Source organism: Oenanthe melanoleuca, chromosome 8, assembly GCF_029582105.1.
Source record: "Oenanthe melanoleuca isolate GR-GAL-2019-014 chromosome 8, OMel1.0, whole genome shotgun sequence".
NCBI lineage: Eukaryota > Metazoa > Chordata > Aves > Passeriformes > Muscicapidae > Oenanthe > Oenanthe melanoleuca.
Genome location: NC_079342.1, coordinates 22,089,043 through 22,109,864, shown reverse-complemented (window position 1 = coordinate 22,109,864; position 20,822 = coordinate 22,089,043). Strand labels below are relative to the sequence as shown.

Below are 20,822 nucleotides of genomic sequence, written 5' to 3'. Positions count from 1 at the left end.
TGCTGCTGCTTCCTCGCAGATGTTTTGTGCTCTCACAGCCCGTGTCAGCCGAGTGGGCTGAGCCACTGCCCCTACCAGAGCAGTGACAAACGTGCAGCCAGGGCCTGAGGCTTGCCAGAAGTGCCTGATGCTGATCTGAACCCCACCTCACGCAGCTGCAGTGAAAGTGGGACAGAGAGTTCATCATCCCTGGCTCTGAGCAGAATTTAGGGCCCCTGGGTTTATCTCCTGCGTGCAAAGTTGGTGTGAAATTCTGCTGGAGGTGCCATGTTTTGCTTTGGTGCACTTTAACCTCACAGTGTGTGCACTAAATCCAGGCAACAAGAACTTAAATGCTGTGTCCAAACTGTGAAAGGCAAATTCTGCGCCTGTAAACTCCAGTGTTGTCGTGTTTCAATGACAGCATGAGCCAGGTAAGAAAAGGTGGCACATCAGGCTTCAGGGGAATACTTTGCTACCTCTCCACTGGCCTTGGAGGTTTTCTTACCACCATCTATGAAAAAGGAATCATGCTTAAAATCATCCAACAGAGCAGAGAGCAGCAACTGTGTAAGGAAACCTGTGTTTTCCTTGTATCTCGGTAAAAGGATCCACATTCACATGTCTTTGTCTCTTTTCTCTGTCTGTGCTCACATGCCTTAACCTTATTTCTCTAATTTTCTGAATAATTGAAGGCAATTTTATCCATAGAATATGGCTATTCTCTTTCCCTGGTATCTGTCTGATAGGCTGTGGGCATATGTGTAGGTGGGAACTAAAATTGCTCCATCGATTCAACCACTTCTGCTTTTCTGTCTTACTGTATTTGCTCTCAGAAATAGTTCAGTCTGTTTTGTCCTGAGGAAACCTGGCTTTTGTCATTGGGGCATTGACTCAGGGCACCAGGGATTTTTGTCATCAGAGGCTTTGGTTTAGGCTGAGGGTTATAAAACCTGTATTGAAAACAGACATCACAGGGTGTCATAAAAACATCTGAGACCAATTTAGCACAGAGACCACTGAGACCAGTAATTATTATGGACTTTGGGAATGTTTCATCAGGGTAGAATATGGCCCCTAGTGTTCAATTCCCAGAAACAGAAAGACAGAATAATACTAAATGCCTCTTCAGGAATTTGTGGACATCCTTCATTGTGAAATAACATACATGTAGTTGCCACCCCAAGAGCTTCTGTCTTGCAACAATGTCTTGCTTGTTAAAAGAAGGCAAAACAAAACCCAGAGACAGACAAAGCTGGCAATTCTGTCAGCAAAAGTCAGTGTGGATGAGCTTCAGTCAAAGAAATATTTAGAAACAAACTGGAAAGTCGGAGCATACCAAATCCTTTGAAAAGGTCATGACTGCAGCAATATGGAGTTCTGGAAACACGTTCAGCTTCCACAGCAGAGCGATGGCTGCTCTTTTCCGCACAGAGGAAATCTTGACTCGAGCTGAGATACGGCGACCGCGCCGTCAAACGTGGAGGAAAGACGTGGGCAGGCCCTTGGCTGTGCCACAGGTCTGCTGCATGAGCTCTGTGTCATTTAATGCTCTGTGTCTGTGCACCTGTAAGGGGGAATGACCTGCATTTTCAAGTTCTCTGATCTCTTAAGGGGAGCGAGTTTTCTGATACTCCTTCCGTTCAGTGCTACCTTGTATGAGCTTTGTTGTAAGAAAAAACCCATTTACTGAAGGCGAACCTTGTCTGTGCACTTGGCAGCCTTCTTGTCACTGTTGCTGCTGGATGAGGAAGAGCCTCGGTGAGATTTAGTCAGTGGCATATTTTGACATTGAGTGCTGGGTGGTTTTTCACACCTGCTGTGCAGTGTCACACAACAGTGAGGTTGATTGGTAGCATCCAGAGGTGGTTGGACAGGGCTGTCAGCCTGTTTCTGAGCAAAGCTGGAGTGTATTTCAGGTGCTGGTAGGAAAATCTGTCCTTTCTTCCCCTTCCGCTGCAGAAGGGCATGATTTTCCAATTTATAAGTACAGTGTGGGAAAATAGGGTTGGTTTTCTTGTGGTTTGTTTGATGTTTTTTAAATTCCAGACTTGAACATTGAGGTGGTGGGGGTTCCTGGAGAATAAAAATGAGGAAATTGTCACAAAACCTGGGTTTGTACAGCTTAAAAGATGACTTATGATTTATGAGTGGATTTTTAAAAAATGGAGAAATCTGAGGGAAGAATGGAGGGAGCAGATGTTGGAGGGAGCCTTGCCTGAAGGAGTGTGTGGCTTGTTCCTCTGAAGGGAGTGAGGCAGCACTTTAGCTTTTTGCCTGGGCTGTTCCCAGCTGCGAAGCTCCCTAGGACAAAGTCCCAGAGCCCCAACTAAGCCTTCAAATTTGCAAGGAGAAGTTGTTCTGAATACCAAGACCTCTAATGCCCTCCATGGAGCACATCAGTCCAAGTGGACTTTTTGTACTTGATTTCTCTTCTGGGAAGAAGAATTGAAATCCTGCTTTTCCTATTGGTGAAACATGGTTTGTAGGGACAAGTGCTGCATTCATTAGACCAACTTATATATTTGGTAAAAAACAGAGCCAGCTTTGAACATACATCCTCTTCTTAAAGACTGAAATGACAACAGCAACCTGAGGACAGGTTGAGGAAAAATATTGTTTAGTTTTACCTTGATTTCTGTGAGTAAAATTAGGAAGAAAGGCCTGTATTTGTTAGTCAAAGCCACTTTAATTTCATACGTAAGAACAGTATGTTGTTTCAGCCTTCTGCTTTTCATAGGTTTCAGTTAGGTTCTGCCATCTTCCTTACATTAAATTCAATATTAAATATGAAAACAGATTTAAATTATTCTAAATAGGAGACTTATACATATTACCATTTAAAATGCACAAAAGTGGATACCTTTGATACTAATGAAAAATCAGAATTGACATCTCTTTTTCTTCTTTTAAAGTTGCTGGTTTGATTTGATTGATCTGAGGGGCTTCAGGCTCTGCAGCTGCATGTTTTGGTTACTTGAGCAGCAGCTTCAGGCAGCCCCAGAGCCTCTGACTGGGCTTCTGTCAATGGGGCCTTGTTTTCTGGGGCTGTTTCAGGGGGTCTTGGGGAGAGGTTTCTTTAGAATGTGTTTCATGTAGAGTATCAAAGGGATCATGGTCTGTGCCTGAGCACTGGCTCTTTGAGGGGATCTGATTAATCTTGCTTTATAAAAGTAATTGCCTGCTGAGATGGCAGCGTCAAAAGAAGTGGCCAGATTCAGAGAATGGTTAAATATTCCCTTTCATTACTTCAAGGTGTCCTTAGTTGTATGAAAATTAAAAGGACTTGACAATCCACATCCACTAGGATTCCCTGATATTTCAACTCTGGGTTTCAACTCAATCTTCTCTGTTGCCATTTTATGGCTGCAAACCAGCACATTACTGGGATTCCCATGCCAAGGATTTGGTAGTGATGGCCATGGCAGAGGTTCTGTGCGGGTTGTTCTTCCAACACAAGCAGGGAATGTAGCACCTGCTGGGAGCAGGAAACCACTCCAGGATGGGTTGTCCACACTCCCTGTGACATTTCCTCCTTTGCAAAATCAACAGCAGCCACTGAGAGGACCTGGGCTGCAGATGTTGGCTAGGATTTTCAGATCTCCTTTAGGACAACTAAGACATCCTTGGGGTATAAAACCTGATCAAAGGATTGGGGATCAATAGCACAGATTCTTTTTGAAGAGCAGAGATGCTGTCAAAGTATGTGGTTAGGGCTCAGTCTCCTGCACCAAATGTTTCCTGAGTTTGGGAATATATATCAAGTTTGTGGTGAACATAACTTTGAATTAATTTTTATAAAATTATTTTCTTCTGTTGTGAGGAATTTCTCTTTGGGAATGACATTTGCAATGTCCTGGTGGCTGTGTTTGTGATTCAAGAGCTGACTGAGGTTATAAACTGAAAACAACTGTTTGCTGTTGAGTTTTGTGTGGCCCAGAAGCTTTCTTGAGCTGAATCATGAGCACAGCCCTTACCTTTCTCTGGGAAGCAGAAAACTCATTGAGCCAAGCTAGTGATGAAGCTGGGATGTTTTGCTCACTCTGAGACTGGATTTATGTAGGTCCTTAGGACATGCAGAGTGACCCATAGTAATGGTGTATTTTGTTCTGGGAGGAGCTGCCTCCTGTCCCATTACCCACAGAGCTGTGTGCTTGGCACCTCTCAGGGTAGAGTGGTGCTGATGGGCTGAGTTTTAGCTCTTCAACTCTGCAATGCTGCTTCTGTTCTCAAATGGAGCCTTGTCAGGGGCTTTGATAAGCCACTGATCAAAGTGCCATTGAAGTTCCCCAGCATGAAATGAAACTCTGTTTCATGAATTTCAATGTCTGGCCTACCATCATCTCCCCATTATCACATCCTACTGGGCTGTGCTATTTTATTGCTGTAGAAGGGCCACAGCAAAACTTCCACTGGTTTTTTACTGTATTTTGTTACATTTTGCAGCAGCTTGGGTGAAACTGTTTTCTGCTAGAAGACTGAATATTGGCTGCAAATGAGAGCAGATACACAATTTGATGGGAAGTCTGGTGTTGATTTCAGAAATTAAAATAGGAGCAGGATCTGCGTAAAGGAATGAGGGTAGTGGAACAAATTAAACCAGTTTTCAATGGATTTGGTGTCTGGGGTTTTTAATCCCTAATTGCCACCTTCCCTCTGCCATAAACCTCCCTTGGGATGAGATGCAGAGTCTGGGCAGCCCTGGCTGACTGGCAGCCCATGGAGCAGATCAGCCCTGTGGCCACTTCCTGCCCTTACCTCTCTCTGTAGAGCTGTGCCTTCAATTGTTCTCTGTTCGGCTCCCACTTTTATGAAACTTGTAGGGTTAGACTTATTTTCCACATCTTTCCCCTCTTTTAGAATTGGTGGAAGTTGGCCTGATGGGAGAAAATGGGGAGAGGGCAGGGTCTGTAGGGTCTTTGTGGGTTAACACTCAAGGATGCTCTCATTGGCTTTCTGTCTGGATACACAACCCAGAGTTTGAACAAAACCCTTTCACTAAAAATCCCATGTTTAGGGTGTTAGAACTATGTAAAGTTCATTGTCTCATGGGGGGAAAAAACCCTCATTTTCAAGTGTCATTTACAGGCAAGTTGTAGTAAGAAAATAGGCTTTTTTGTGTGCTTTTACATTACTGCTGCTGTTGAACAGCTGTATAGAACTGTTGATAAAAGAGGAAATGTGTTCATTCTGCTTTTCAGCTGCTGGTTTGAGGAAATCGGGAGTAGCAAGAAATGAAACTATCTTAGAGTTGAGTATTGCTTAATATTAAAGATGTGCAAAATAGGAATAAACAAGGTGTGAATTGGAAATTGAAACATGGAGGGCCTGGTGTCTTCTAAGGAGTAACTGCAAAGATGTACCTGCTTTGTAAAGCCTCTAAAACTGAGGCAAAAGTTAAGTGAGGTTAAATTAAGTGACTGAGGGCAGTGGCAGGATGTTGGGTTTTATTAGAAAGAGGAAAAAAGAATAAGTCCTGTACTTTTCCATTAGATTCAGATACCTTGTTTGGGTTAGGGTCAGGAGTTGGAAGTCACATTTATATCATCCAGTTGCTGCTCCTAGCCAGTACAAGGCTTGTTCCTCTCAGTGTATATTTATTCCCTCCAGTCTAATTAAACACATCCTCAGTCACTGCTTTTTTATGAATTCACTCAGTAAATGTTCATATTCTAAACCACTCTCCCTGGGTTCCCTGCTTTTAATTTGCTGCAGGGATGACCCCTGACTCCTTACTTGCAGTTCAGGATAAGAGATGTGAGTAATGGAACGGAAAAGGACATTTTGGAAAATGAGGGGCCATGTTGGATTTGATGTGGTTTTATTTAAAATTCAGCATGTTAGGGTATTTTTCTGTCACTGCTGGGTAAAATTGAAACCTTTCCCTCTTCCCTTGCCTTTCTTTCTGGGAGAAGAGAAGCAGGAATACCTGACTTTAACTAAGGCCTCCTTTGGAGAGCTGCCCAAGGCAGGGCTCATTCCCTGTGCAGCGGAGCCCCATGGTCACAGCAGAGCCAGTGGAGTTTCTGACAGATCTGTCCACTGGCACTTGTGGGAAAGGAAAAGCAGGAACTAAAGGCAAATGAAGCAGGAGTCCAGAGAGAGGCAGGCAGCTCTTTAGTGTCACTGTGTGCAGCTGAGCAGGGGAGGAGATAAAAACTCTGTGCACGCTTTGGGAGCCGTCTCTCTTCTCGTTCCAGGTGTGGCTTTGCCCCCTGGGGAGCAGAGGCTCAGGGATGCTGTGACTCCTCACTCTTGTTTGTTTATGTTCATTTGGAAGAGACACGTGAGCATTGCTGCCTGGGCTGCTTACGGCAAAGGAAATGGATCTCAGGGGTACAATTAATTTTGCTCGACTATTTCTGAGCCAGGTGAAACCATAAAATGAACCCGTGTCCTCCCCATTGTCTAAAAGGGATGCATTTATTTATTTTACATTTTAAGTCACCACTGGCAATTTATGGTGTGAGCCTCAATGAATTATTGATAGAAGGAAGGTGTATAACATGGGAGATTAATAAAAAGGGTTCTCAGACTTCAAAAAGAAAAAGGAAGGAAAAACCAGAGAGCTGATATTTTAATTAACTGCTCCCTGCCTGCATTGTGATCCCAGAGACATGAGGATTGAGTGCCAGAAGGTAAATCTGGTTGGAAATAAAGTGATTCCAGTCTTGTATTAGGGGTGAGAAATGAGACAGGGCTTCAGTATTCTTGCAGTTTGAATAATCTGGGTTGCTCTTTGCAACAGAAAGTGGAGTTACTGGAATTGAGACAGTCTGCAGAGCTCTGACCCAGTGCTGGAGAATGATAGTAGTAAAAAGTAATTGCAAATAAATGATAATATTTAAAATAGAAATAACAAAAAGCAAAAAAAAATTAAAATAGCAGAAGTAAATATAAGAATCATAAAAAGGTTTGAGCTCCCCCTCTCTTAATCCTGTTCCTTGAAGAGATTAGACATTAGAGATTCAAACAAAGACCAAACACTTTTGTATCCTGCTGATTTTTGTCATGGGACTGTTGGACCTTCAGGAGGCTGTGGGGACACAGTGACACTTCTTGATTTGGCACTGCTGGTGAGTGCTTGTGCCCAGCTTCATTTTGCCAGAGGGAGGGAGCACATGAACCCGAGGGACACCCCAGGACTGGCAGCAGTGCTCTGCTGCCCTTTTGTGAGCCCTAGCAAGAAACTGCTTGTGGTGCATGAGGAGCAGCAGTGGCAGGGAAGGGACAAAGCCATGGTTGCCACCATCTGCACGGCTGGCTGTACAAAGGAAGGGACCCTGCCCCTTCTCCCTGGGGTGGCCCCTTGCTCCTGCATCCCCAGGTTCCAGAAACATATCAGACTGTGAGACTGATGGCAAAAGGAGAGGTTTGTTTTAGGCACAATAATAGTTTTATCTCTGTTGGATCTCTAGAGAATAAGTTAAAAGACAGTTTCTCTGTGGAAAGCAGGATATTAGGGCATTGAGAGAGTGAGTACAAAACAAAATACATTTTAAAAATTAGGTTTCTAATGTCTCCAGTATTACACTGGTCTCTCCTTTCTGAATGGAGCTGTGATTGTTTCATTTGTAGATGCCACAACCTTCCCCTAAGAGCAGATAGCAGTATTTTACCCAGTGAACTTCCCAGCAAGCAGGAGAGTGCTCTCATTTAAGCTGTGCATATGGATCCTATCAGTATCAGCATTTCTGGCCATTAAATAAATCAGATTCACTAAAACTTGCATTAAATACCTCAGAAGTTATGTTGTGTAGCCAGTTTCAAGAGCTTTGAATTTGTGAAAGGAGATATTCAGGAGAAAGTATTTTCCCTCTGATAACAGATGTGCAATGTCTTTGGATGATCCTTAGTATAACTGGTGTCTTGGAAATGGTTTTTCTATTCTACATTAGTCCATAATATGTTTCTGAATGGCTGAAGAGAAAACTGAGAATTGTCTTCTTTTTTCCCATTCTCTAGAATCTGGTTCATTTAGCAACAGAAGGGGAGTAAATGTATGTTCTCTTTAAAAAGTGCATTCTGAGAGATTGTACAGCTGCTTAGTGGTGCTTTGCAGTGTTCTCTTGCTGGATGTCTGCTCAGGGAAGCTTCATGTTCTGTGTGATAGAAAATGAGTGCTTTATTTCAGCCATGTAGGTCTCTCCAGCACTTCACACAGAAATGCTTCATGTTTGCTGTGTGGGCACGAGTGATGTTTAACATGACTCCCTTCCTGACAGCAGCTCATGTAGGAAAACAAGAAAGAAAAGTAAAAGATCAAACTCCAAAGGGCTATTTGTTGTGTTTAATGCTTTGAAAATGTTTGCTGGAAGAAGTATTGATGTAGCAATATGTGTGCACATGACTTATATGAGAGGATGGCTTGGCAAGCCCAGGTCTCACCCATGGAACAGATTGCCCAGGGAGGTTGTGCTGGCTCCATCTTGGGGTTTTTTTCATATCAGATTGGATAAAACACAGAACAGCCTGCTCTGACCTCAGAGCTGAGCCTGTCTTGAGCAGGAGGTTGGACTTGATGACCTGAGGTCCTTCATTACCTGAATTCTCCTGTGATCCTATTAGATTGTGAGCAGCTTTGCAGGGAGAAGAGACAAATCTCCCTGCCAGCACTTCCTGTGTCAGCTAATGACTAACAAAGGTAGATGCCAGTTAGCCAGAGAGCTTCTCCCTTCAATGTGGTGACACTGAACCCCAGCCCTTGCTCAGGACTCAGCAGAAAAGCCACTGAAATCACCACTGCTAAAGCAATGAGCAAGCGGTGCCACATCAGTACTGAGGCCATGGTCTAAAGGGACCAAATATGTGTAGAATTTTCTCTTTCTGCTGCAGTGGGAAGATGCTGACTAGAAATGGAGAGCACATGGTGCTGCACCACTGGCACGGAGGAACAGACCAATTAATTGCTTGAGTTCATGTCTTGCATCTTTTTCAAGCCCTAGATTAATGCAAGCAAAGCAAAGAGCGTGGAGTGGTTGACATTTAATGAAATGAATGTTAGTGTTTGAAGGAGTGCTTTATGATCATCTGCTGTGGTGACAGATGTACTAACGAGCCATGAATAGATGGCAGAGATTGAAACATTAATATTTAGATTATAGTACTCGAAAGGTGATATTTGTTTGTCTTGCCTGTCTGTAAATCATGTTCCATGAAGGCAGCAGCTTTTTATAGTAAAAGCTCTAGAAAATTATCTTGAAAAAGAACATCCCTTTTTTTTGAATGGCTGGAAAAAGACATGGGAGGTTGAATCTTTGTCAAATAATGGAGGGATAAGAGTTCTGGTGAGAAGAGGCACCCATCTCTATATCTGTGGGACTCTGTCATGAAGAAGCAATGTTGAATGTGAAGTAAATCCTACCTAGTACAGAGTAATTCGTATTGTCCTTGGTGGGGTTGGATGCAATGGAGATCTTCTGCACAGTTTATATTCGTGCCAAGTACTTTCTTCTTTTCTTGCAGCAAAGAAAACTTGTGCTGAGTCAGATTTCACTTGTGACAACGGGCACTGCATCCCAGCCAGGTGGAAATGTGATGGGGAAGAAGAATGTCCCGACGGGTCAGATGAATCAGAAGCAGCATGCAGTGAGTAGCACAAAGTGGTGTTTCTCAAACATGTTCTATTATCAAAGCACAGAGAAACTGAAGCTGTTATTCCCAGCACCTGCAGGATCATCTGTAAATTTATGCTTGTGTTAGAACAAAAATTACAGACACAAAAGATTCAGGTCAATCAAATCATACAGTTTACAAACTTTCAAATGTACCCGTTTTCCAGACTGTGATACAGGCAGTGCTGTCTAGTCTGGATTTCTGTCTGCAAGGGAATTGTAAACATCTTGAGCTGCTTATCAGGCTCATGATCAGCAGCAGTGTGAGAAGTGTCACACTCACCTGGGATCAGGCTTTTTGGAAACTCAGATTTAGTGTTTTGCATGGTAACATATTGGGATTTGTCATCACTGCAGACGGCACTTCTGTTATTTCAGAAGAGCTTTACAATGTTACTGCATTGCTCTGTCTTAATTTTTTATTTTTCCTCTGAGAACAAATGAAAAAAGCAGCAGATGAAAGATGAGGAATGCAAAATAACTAAAGCTGAGAGTAAGGTGACATATTACTGCAGGTAACACCCTTTAAAAGCCCAGTAAGTAAAAAGAGCATTCTTGGTTTTCATATGGTGCATTTTATCATGTCCTTTTGAGGACGTCCATTTGTGCTCCATTGTTCCAGAACTGTGAAGGGTTGTCTGATGTTGAGTTGAAGGGATTCACAGGGATATTTTAATGAAAATACTAATATGTAGGTTTTTATTTGTGTGCTTACTCATATCTGCAGATTTGTTCTTGCCAAAGCAAGAAACTAGTACAGGCCATTCTGTTGAATTTCCAGTCATGTACTTCACAAATATTCCCATGAGTCAGAAGCAGTGTTGGAGGAAGTATGTTATCAGATCTCACCAGAATGGGGTACATAGAGGACTTCAAAATCAACCATACTTTTATTTTTAATCCCAGTACCAGTCTTACTTTCTCCCTAATTAAGGGAGATGAATGCGCTTCTCTTGCATAAAATGAATTGAATAATTTTTGCAGCTGCATACTGGCTACAGAAAAAATTACCTCAATAAATACATTAACATATTTATGTACTGTATTTGTTGGTCTTTCACCCTGCATCCTCCATAGTTAAAAGGTGTCTCATTAATGTTACTTCCACAACCTGATTGTCTGGAGAGAGGCTGAATAACTAAGCAGCTTCATTTGCTGCAGCCTCTGCCTGCACATCTCATGTCAGAGGCCATAGCACAAGCTGTGGATAGGCCATGCTGCACTGAGATCCCTGATGATTTCTGTTAATCATCTTCCATTCCTTTTCTACCCATTTCTCCTTTCATTTTTTCCCCAGCTTATTTCATCCTCTGGGGAAATCAGCCTTAAATCTTAAGTATCACAAAAGAAACTTGACCTGAGCCTCAGATTGTTACCATACAGGACTGCTGTCTTCAGAGAAAAGTAATTTGTTCAGATTTTTGTGATTTTTTTTCCCATTTTTTAATATTTTCTTTTTCTTCCTACTTGAAACTTTCTAAGAGACCCAAGTCTGTGTTTCTCTGGTGGTTGTTCAGTTCAGAAAACAGATAGCCCATTAAACATCTTTCTGCAACATAGGAAGAAGTTTGTTCCTGACTCTTCATCTCTGTAAATGTTATTTAAGATGAAGCTGTAATGACAGAAAATGTAGTGACAGGCAAATGTATAGATGGACATTCCTGTATGCAGGAATGTATGTAACTGGATACTTCTCTCCAGTCCCATTTTATTTCTCCCTGATGAAATCAAGGCTGGACATTCATCCTGTGTCAAGAGGTGATTGCAGGGCCTGTGATTGTCTCATTTTGCTGCTTAGAAATGCAGCACAGCTCTGTGGAGGAGCCTGCCCTGCAGAGCTTCCCTAGGGAATGGACAGGTTGGGAAATAAGAGATTTCTCACCTCTGTTAAGATCAAACTGCTTTATAAAATCAATGGCTTTCAGACAGGCCACATAATTGTCAGCACCTCTGCCAGGATCTGGGGTTATTCCTCAGTTAATGCAACACTGGGACATTGTCCATAGTCCATTCAATCCAGGGAGTTTAAGAGCATTAATAGTGCTGACTGGTGCACTTTAGGGGTACTTCCAGCTTAGAATGTGGTGAAAACAAGGCTGTTCCTCTCAGCATCTAGCCACCTGCTAAATGGCTTTTTATTTTCTGAATGCTTTTGTGGTGTGTTTTTAATACTGTTTATTCTCTCTTGTTGGTAGTTAGGGATGTCTCATCCCCATCTCTTATGCTTGGTTGAAGGTAACATTTTGTGGGGTTCGGTTTGGTTTTTTGGTTGTTTGGTTTTATTTTTTAACAGAACCCAAACTACTTTGTTTTTTCTATTTCCCTAATCATTGAAGTTGCTCAGCTTTGTACGTAACAATGTCCTCTCTAGGGACATTAGGCATTCTCAGGTCATGCTGTCCTGTGTCCTGTTGGATAGGTGAGATGGCATCACAGCTGGCCTGATTTCTTCTGGACCTGTGATGTCTGCACCTTTTCTGCTGTTCATGCAATTGTTATTTTTTTAACTGTGTTCTTCAAGCCATTGAATGTGTCTGTGAGTGGCGGCTGTAAGGGTATCTCATGAGTCCCACTGAATCCTCAGCAGATGAAATCTCTAGGACTTCTCCCTGTTGTGGGTTTTGGTTCTAGTTGAAGGTTGATAAGTTTCTAGCAGGGACTGATTTCAGAGGAGATGGTTTCCTAGGCTTTTGTTTTGAAATGAGTCATTGGAAATAAGAAACTGCTTATATTTCTTCAGGTTTTCTGCAAGACAGGTCTCTGGCACCTGCAGAAGATTTTTGGTAGCTCAGATGTACTCTGCATTGGAGAGCCCACCCCATCCAGAGTCCTGGCCCTGTTTTTCATTACTGTCACTAAAAGCAGCCCAGCATGGCTTGGTGATACCCTGGGGCTGTGGTGCAGCCACTGCTGATATACACAGGCTCTGCTTATGAGTATGGAATGATTCCTCACCTTTTCCTTACCTTGCAGCTGAGGGAGGGGGAAGGGAAGTCATTCTTCTGACTGAGCTAACAGAAACCTCCAGCAAAATGAATGTTATCCACGTAATGCTGTTGCAGCTCAGGTACTGAATCATTCTGTTTTTTATACAAGAAGGAAATTTTAAATTTCCCTCTGAAGGATTTAGATTATTTAATCAGTGACTTAAGCAACAAAAACCCTAAAATCTCAAGAGAAAAATAAAAACAAATGCTAACAATCAGTAACAACACTGTCGGGAACACAAATTAAAGGAATAGAGCGAGTGAAAATCTAAGCTGGCAAACTCTTGCCTTAGGACATTGTATATATAATGAGATCAAGGAATGCAGAGAGCATAAACTCACCACTTATTTCTTTTTCAGATATGTGACATTCTCCTGGTTAAGAGCAAAAATTATTGTACAGAAAGGTACAGGGTGTTAGAGTGTATGGTGTTAAGAGGAAGAAAAAGAGACTGGGAAACCTTAATTCATATTCATTTAATAGGGGAGTGATTTAATAGGGCAGGTTTAATAAGCAGCAGTTCTAGAAATAGATTTTAAAATGGAAGTGGAATATAAAATCAAACCCTGAATGTTGGTTTGAAATACAGCACCAGTTCAGGCACTTCTTTCTTATTTTAGAGTACATGTCACAAGTGGTTCAGGGAGATGTATCCAAACTTGACAGTTATATTTTTAATGGGTATTTTCCATGGTCCCAGGCACTCTGTACTGCTGCTGTGTGTGCTGATCTCTCACAGTGCTGGTCAGTTCTGCCCTCATTTCCTATTAAGTTGCCCAAATGTAAAATGCTGTTGTTGGTAGCATTGATGGTATCGTTCACCCCCAAATGCACAATCCTCTCCCAGCTCTCTGTTCAGCCCAAAGGATGTTATGTCTCTATTATTCTTCTTTGATGCAGATCTCCTGCATGACTGAGTGGGTTTGGTGACATTAGTGTGCTTTTGTGGAAAAGGACTTAATAAACTGTTTCCTGCCCATGGAGAATTTTTCCTGGAGAAGGGTGGAGTGTTCCTTTCAGGGCATCACATGCATTGAGCCATTGAATTCAAGCAGCAAGAGAAAAAACTAGGCCAAATCATCCAGGCACAGCCAGATACCCAGTTTTAGGACCAGGGGCAGTAAAGAAGGCTTTTTTTTTTTTTTTTTTTTTTCCCCAAGGTTATGAGCAGATCTGTTGGTATAAATGTGATAAGATGCTGGATGCTGGGGGGTTGCAAATGCACTGGAACATGTAAATTAAGGACTGTTCTGTTGAGATCATTCTCATCTGTTAGAGATCACTCAGGGAATTGAATACGGTGATGTTAATGCCAGGTGTGTAGGTGAGCATTTTAACAACACTCCAACTGCACCAACTGGCTACAGCCAGCAGAAAATACAGCACTATCCCCCTGGCACTGGCCCTGCTGGGCTGAATTGCAGCAGCTGAGGACCCCATTTGTAAGCAAATACAGGACAAGGTACTGGATGTGGAAACACTTCTAGAGCCACAGGATCCTCCTAGAGACAAGGCACGAAAGTGGCAGTCTCATTTTCCAGGTGCCCAGACTGGTTTGTAGGGCTAGTGATGAAAGCTTTGATTTGTCAATGTGATCAAATTTATTGAGACAGAATAAAAAGAAAACAGCCATGATCATCTCTCCATGAAGTCATGGAGTCATTTAAAACAGAGGTTCATAATTTGGACCTTTGGGAGTCATCTCGTCCAATTTCTTGCTCAAACTGGACCCCTGTCCTCATGTTTGACCACCCCTATTAATGGAAAAAATTCCTTTTATCTTGACAGACTTTCCTTTGTTGCAGCGTGTGTCTGTCACCTCCCATCCTGTCACTGTGCACCTTTGAGAGCATTCTGGCTGCATCTTCACTATTCCCTCCCATTTGGAGTTGAAGGCAGCAATGATATCTTCCTTTAACCTTCTCTTCTGTCAGCCAAACAAGTGCTGGTCCCTCAGCCTCTCCTTGTTTGTAGTCTCATTTCAGATTATTTTTTCAGATAATTGGCAATTATGCAATTCTTTAATCAGGATACAGGATTTGCTTTGTTCATTTGGCAGGGGGCTGTCAAAGCTTTATCATATCCAAAATACAACTTGAACATTAATTCATTTCTCTGGTTTTAAGATGCCACTTAGCTTCCAGGTTTACTTTGCAGAGGGTTCCAGACTCCTGAGAACTCCTTTTCCATGGGAATGTTTAACAGTAGAGATGGACAAGACTTTCAGTTTGGTCAGCAGACTTGTAGTTCCCAGGTGGCTTACAGTGCCTTTTATTCTAAGTGTATGTGATTCTCCAAATTCTTACAAATGGACCTTTTAATCCTGCTTGAATCATCCTGTCCCAGCACACTGCTTCCCAAGTGCCTCTAAATGCCTGGGGTACTGCCAGGTGTGTCCTGACTGAGCAGCCCTAAGCTGACCTCAGTATCCCAAAGGATCTGCAGGGACGGACACGAGAATCTTTGACAGAGTAAGGAATCAAACCCAGTTTTTCTGGCATCCTGTTCCTTTTCTTGAAGCGTGAAATTATTCTTTTTACATCAAAGGAAATCCAACAAACTCAAAGCCAAGCAGTTTATCCCCAGTAGTGGTATAACTTTGTCTGTGGCTCGTGGGCAGTGAATTACATCTCCTTTTTGATGATGATTACATGGCTTTGGTGATCTCAGCATTTTACTTACCTAAAGATGTAAATGAATTTAGGATTTGTAATGATGCTGCAATTCTACCAGTGCTGAAAACTTTTAAGTAATACCTACACAAAATGTGTTTTTCCTTTATGGGAATGTGTTTAGAGCTTAGGTGTCAGCAGTGACCTTTGCAGAGGGCTGACCAAGTTCTGTAGGAAAACCAACTGGAAAAACCTACTGGGTCTGTTCTGATGTTTGTATTGTTCTGTTCTTGAGCAGTGTTATCTTGTGAGGGAGTCACTTTTTCATGTGGCATTGTCTGCTTGGACATTTGTAGTGTTTCCATCCCTCAGATCAATTTTGAGCTTTCACTTGTTGATGGCTACAAAGTTTAAGCACCAGCATTTAAACATTTTCCTTATTGGTCTAATGTGTTCATGCAGTTTATAGACAGGAGTGGTCATAAAAGAGTTGGATGCTGCCTTTTTATGGCTACAATTAATCATACAGTTATTTCAATAGGAGAGAATAGCAGGAAAATTAAAACTGAGTGTGTGAAGCTCTTGTATGTGTAATTATTTAGCAGACTATAAATATTGAACTACTAAAAACGTAAAAGGTTTTCAGAAATCTCAAGTAGCTTTTCGTTGCTTAGTGCTTTTGTTTTTTCCATTCTCTTGCTACTTGCTTTCTGAAATTCTGATTACCTGATTTTTATATTTATCCTTTTGTTTATTTATTGAGGGAAGGATGCAGGAATCACAGTTGTTTAACTACTATGGCTGATGTGAAAAGGAAATAATTTCTGGGAATCAAAGGCAAAACATAATTTGCAAATTATAATGTTTTAACTGAATGAAGTAGTATTGCAGTGCAAGAGTACAGACAGCAAACCTTTTCTCCTTTTTTAAATGGATGAATTACGGTGTGAGGAAAATAAGTGAATATCAAATTACTTTGTCTTAACGCTGCTGACATTAAAATGCATCTGCATTTTAGTATCATAATGAATTGTATGTTGAAGCTGTCTTTCCTTGTTCTACCACCTTTTCTTTAATGGGTATTTTTCCTCTCTTTCTCCATTCTTGCAGTTGTTTTCATTCACTCCCACTGAAATCTTTTTCAGTTTTAATAAGGGTCTCATGACACTCCATCCTGCTTCCTTTAGGACTAGGATCATGATTAAGACTGGTTTAATATGCAGGTTCTGCATGCTTTGGTAGGTAACTTCTGTAATTTAAGCCTTGCACTGGAGATTTTTAATGCCTGCAATGCTTTCAGTGAGATTGTGCCCTGGGGTGAGGGTCACAGCAGCACTGCCTGCACATGTGAGAGTGGTGTGGATCCTCCCTGTGCCTCTGTGGGATGCACTCAGAGCCTTAATCAAGGCTTGGCTTTAGCAGCAGCTCCAGCCTCCTTTCTAGGGACACTGTTTTCATGACTATATTTGAAGTGACACATTTCAGCTCTCCCTTTTTGTCTTGTATTTTAACCTACTGCAGCACATTACAAATCCTTTGCATTAAAATGCAGAGAACTGAGTTGCTTAGTTAGAGCACACGTTGGGCTCATGCCAGTTCTTGCACCCTTTTTCTGGCCTGCTCTCATCATTTTACCCTGTCACAGGAGCTCTCTAAGTTGTATGAGACTGTGATTCTCTGTTTTGGCAGAGGTTGCAAACATAACCACGCTTCTCTTTTTTTCCTGTACAGGGATTAACATGCATAACATGTTTGACAATCGATTTCATTTCTAGCCACTGTGTGTGCATTTATGTGTGTAAAATGATACATATGTGTTGACTAATGCACATAGACACACAGAGAAAAGAACAATTGGCCATTCAAGTATTTCACCAGGTATATCAGCCCCATGTGGAGTGTGACTGAGAAATAGCAATTAACATACTGAATTTCACTGGAATTTGTGTTGCTGCTTCACAATTCCTGCCTCTAGACATGTTGCAAGTGTCAAACTTGGAGCTGAGTTGTAAGAACCAGCAGGATATTTGTAATGAAGTTAAGGTGTAGGTGGTAAGAGAAAGGCTTTTCTTCCCAGCCATGGGTCTACACATCAGTGTTCTTGTGCAACAGCCTGAACATATTCAATTAAAATTGCCATCTAAGCTACCTGTTTCATCCTCTAAAAAAGAAAACAGGTGGGGGTTTCTTTGTATGTATATAAAAGATGAAATGTTCGCTCCAAGATAAGAAACACAATTATTTAATAGCACCAGAGCCTTTTCAGATTTACTTTCTTTTGCACATAAAAGGGTGAGGACGCACTGGAATTTATTAAACCTATGCTTATCTACTGAATCCTTCTTTTTTCCGCTAGGTTCTTCATGTCCTCTTGGTTCCTTTGAGCAGTCTTTCTCTTCTCAATACCTTTAAAACCTCAGAAGAGTTGTCACTTTAGCATGGAAAAAGCAGCATCTCCCCTTGGTATCAGCCTGGAGCTTGGTGCAGCAATGTCCTCACTGTGGCCGGTGCTGCCAGGAATGGTGTGGGATGGGCTCCCTGCAGTTGCTGGGGCTGCTGGAGGTGGGCTGGGACACTGCACTCAGTTTTTCCTTTGTGGTATGAGGTTTTGGGAAGTCCTGGATGCTGTTTGTTTTAGTCAGTCCTTTGACAGAACAGAGAGGAGTTACTGTCCTGGCAGATATGAGGTGAAATACCAATGCTGCAGCATCCTCAGGCAAGCTTTTAATTTTAATTTTAAAAGTACAGACTTCAGGAAGCAGGAAAAAGTGTTTTACAATGAATTCTGGCAGTGTCCTGAAGACCTGTGTAATTTTTCTTTCTGTGATTTTATCACTCATCTTGGAAGGTTTCATTATGTTTGCTCATCGAGGGACCTTTTGTGCCTTTATTTTCCCTCGTGATAAGAAGCACTTTTGCGACCATAATCTCTTTTACAATAGGTCTCATCTCAGTGCTGCTCAACTCCTTTATCCTTTGTACAGCTTTGTCCCCCTAGCGTTCTGTGGTGCTCTTTCCTCCCTGGTTTGATTAGAATTGGAATAATCTCCGTGCACAAGAGAGAGAAAGTGAGCCTGGGAGGAAGGAAAATGAACGAGCGGTGGCTGGGAGACCTGTGGGTGTGCTGGACCTGCAGCCAGAGCTGAGAGCTGGAGCAGGGCCGTGTGCCCGTGGCTATGTGGAACCAGCCCTGCTGATGCAGCCTGGCAGTGCTCTGTGAGCCTCCCCTCTCCCCAGTGCTCCTTGATGAGCCAGGGAATGAAAGGGAAGGAGCCACAGGAACCCCCTGCTCTCATTTGTGCTTGAGCATCTGCAGAAGTGGAGCTGTCTGCTCTCCCCTGAAGTGTTTGTTGGTGCTTACATGCCTGTCCTGGGCTGGCACTGACAGCAGAGCACCCACTGTGCTGACAAAACACTAGGGAAAAGGTGGTGCTTGTTCCAGTAATTGCCTGGCATGGTTTGTAATTCCAGTTCTGGACTCTTTCCTATGACTCTGACACCTCTGACCTTGTTTTATTGATATTCCAGCTTTTCAGAGGAGGAACTGAAAAGCTGTTCTGTTTATCAGGTACCTGTAAGTGTAACTACTACTGTTTTATATTAAAAAATATTTGTTTGCTGGCATGCTTAGAAACAGTATCTTAAACAGCTTGCTTCAGCTGAAAATCACTGGGAAGAAATCAGGATAAAAAGTTATTGATAAGATTTTTTAATCTGTTAGATTTCCCAGAGTACACCAAGCTTTTGTATAGTGTATGTAAAAGGAAAAAACCCACCCTGTAATAGTAAATTTACTTAAATGAATCTGGGAGGAAAAATTAAAGTGGTCTTTGGAAGAGGTAATTCAAATACCTCAACTATTGTATCTGTAGTCAGATACATTTTGGCTTTTACAAAGAAAAGCATGTCCATGTTTTTAGTAGGGATTTTGATTATTTTAATCAATGGTTTCTTTCCAGCTTGCACAATATGTTTGCTTCTAAGAAACAGCAATGCTGTGGAAGATCACAATAGAACAATCTATGTTTTTCTCATAATTAAAGTTCTATTCTGTTTCCATAATTACCTGCTATCTGATGTGAAAGCTGGAAAAATTGTTCCTGATTCATTATATTCAAGCCAGACAGTGAACTAAACAGCTTTTTAGGGATTAAAGAAACATTTTCAGCCTTAAAACCACATTTTTAAGTTCCTTTTTGCACATAACTACTCTACTACAAGCCCATTCTAAATTGTTCTTCTGTCCAATAACCACCAAACACTTAAACCACCAACTTACATCATGATTTGTAATTTCAGCATCAAGAGGTCCTTCAGAAAAGCAGATCCAACACAGGTCTCGTAATAGCAGCCCCAGTTTCCTTTGTAATTAAGTAATTGTGTTTGCAGTGTAATTAAGCAATTGAGTTTGCAGCAGGGCATTGCTGAAGCCAGTGGGGTTCTGCCCAGGCTGTGCAGCTGCCTCCTGGCACAGAGCTTGTGGCTGTGCTGAGGTTACAGGGGCCTGGCAGAGGGATTTGGTATCAGAACAGGCTCAAGAACAGCAATGAAACTGAGGAATAGCAGGAGTGGAACAGAGCTCACAGTGAGGTCAGAGGGGTCCCTCATCTGACACCAGGTGCAGCTGGAGTATTACCGAGAGATATTTCTATTAACGTCATTTCTGTGCATTGGGCAAGTGCAGCCTCCAAAGGTGGGTTTGAAGAAGAGCATGACCAGGAAATATGGGAGGATGCCCTGTGTAAAGGGCAGGGTGAGCAGCACATGGTGTAGTGAGCAGCAGTTCAGGTAGGAGGGCAAGGGGAGGGGGTGGGAGAAGCAGGAGTCTGGTGCCAGTGGTGGAGCACACCTGGTTCTGCCCTCCGTGCTGAGGCTGTGGTAGGAAATGAAGATATCAGTGAGTGGTTCTCAGGGGACTTGCAGGACATCTTGCCATAAAGTCCTGGAGCTGCATGTCAGGCAGTCAAGAATCCTGGGTTTGTTTGGGCTCTGCTGCTGCCTTGTGGTGGAGCCAAGGGTGACTGAAGTGGTTAAAAGCAACACTATCTACAAAAGAAGTGGTGTCATTTTCTCAAGGCTGCTGCTGTGTCCTCATAACTGGGTGATTGCAGTAGGTCTGATTATATTCCTATTTGATAGACACCAGCTAATAATAGGGCTATAAATTGGGATGGAATTTTTCCATTGGGTTAAGAGCTTTTAACTGTGGTATTCTTCTTGGTCTGATTTCTTGCCAGTCTCTTGTTAACTGAGTAAAAGTTGAGCACATGGGACATTTTAATTAGACTGTTGCTCTTCCACAATCCCTTACTTAAATTTTTCATCCACAACTCTTTAGTAAGATACTTCCTTGAGTCACTATTTTCCAAGAAGTGTAGGTAAAGGATAAGGAAAGCCTAGATATTTACAAGGACACCAGGACATATGTCTAGGATCCAGACTGAGATTTCTGAAAAAGATTGTCAGTGTTTAAATGCAGCCTTTGGGATGCTTTAGTGAGGGCAGCAGCTTCTAAGGTGAATGCCCTAAATTAATTGATTCTAGGATGCAATTCCTTTTGCAGACTCTCCTCTAGCGATAGTTGAAAGGGGGCATCTGGCCATGCCTGTGCTTTGCTGGTATGCATCAG

The 20,822-nt window shown here is 42.2% G+C and overlaps 1 protein-coding gene across 2 annotated transcripts in view; it reads left to right on the top strand.

Moving 5' to 3' along the window:
* The window catches only part of LRP8 (LDL receptor related protein 8), a 171,693-nt gene that overhangs the window by 95,058 nt on the left and 55,813 nt on the right, over window positions 1–20,822 (top strand). For both annotated transcript variants that reach the window (XM_056497979.1, XM_056497978.1), the window contains exon 3: window positions 9,445–9,567. In XM_056497979.1, the coding sequence (XP_056353954.1) occupies window positions 9,445–9,567 (123 nt within the window). The remainder of the gene's footprint in view (window positions 1–9,444; window positions 9,568–20,822) is intronic.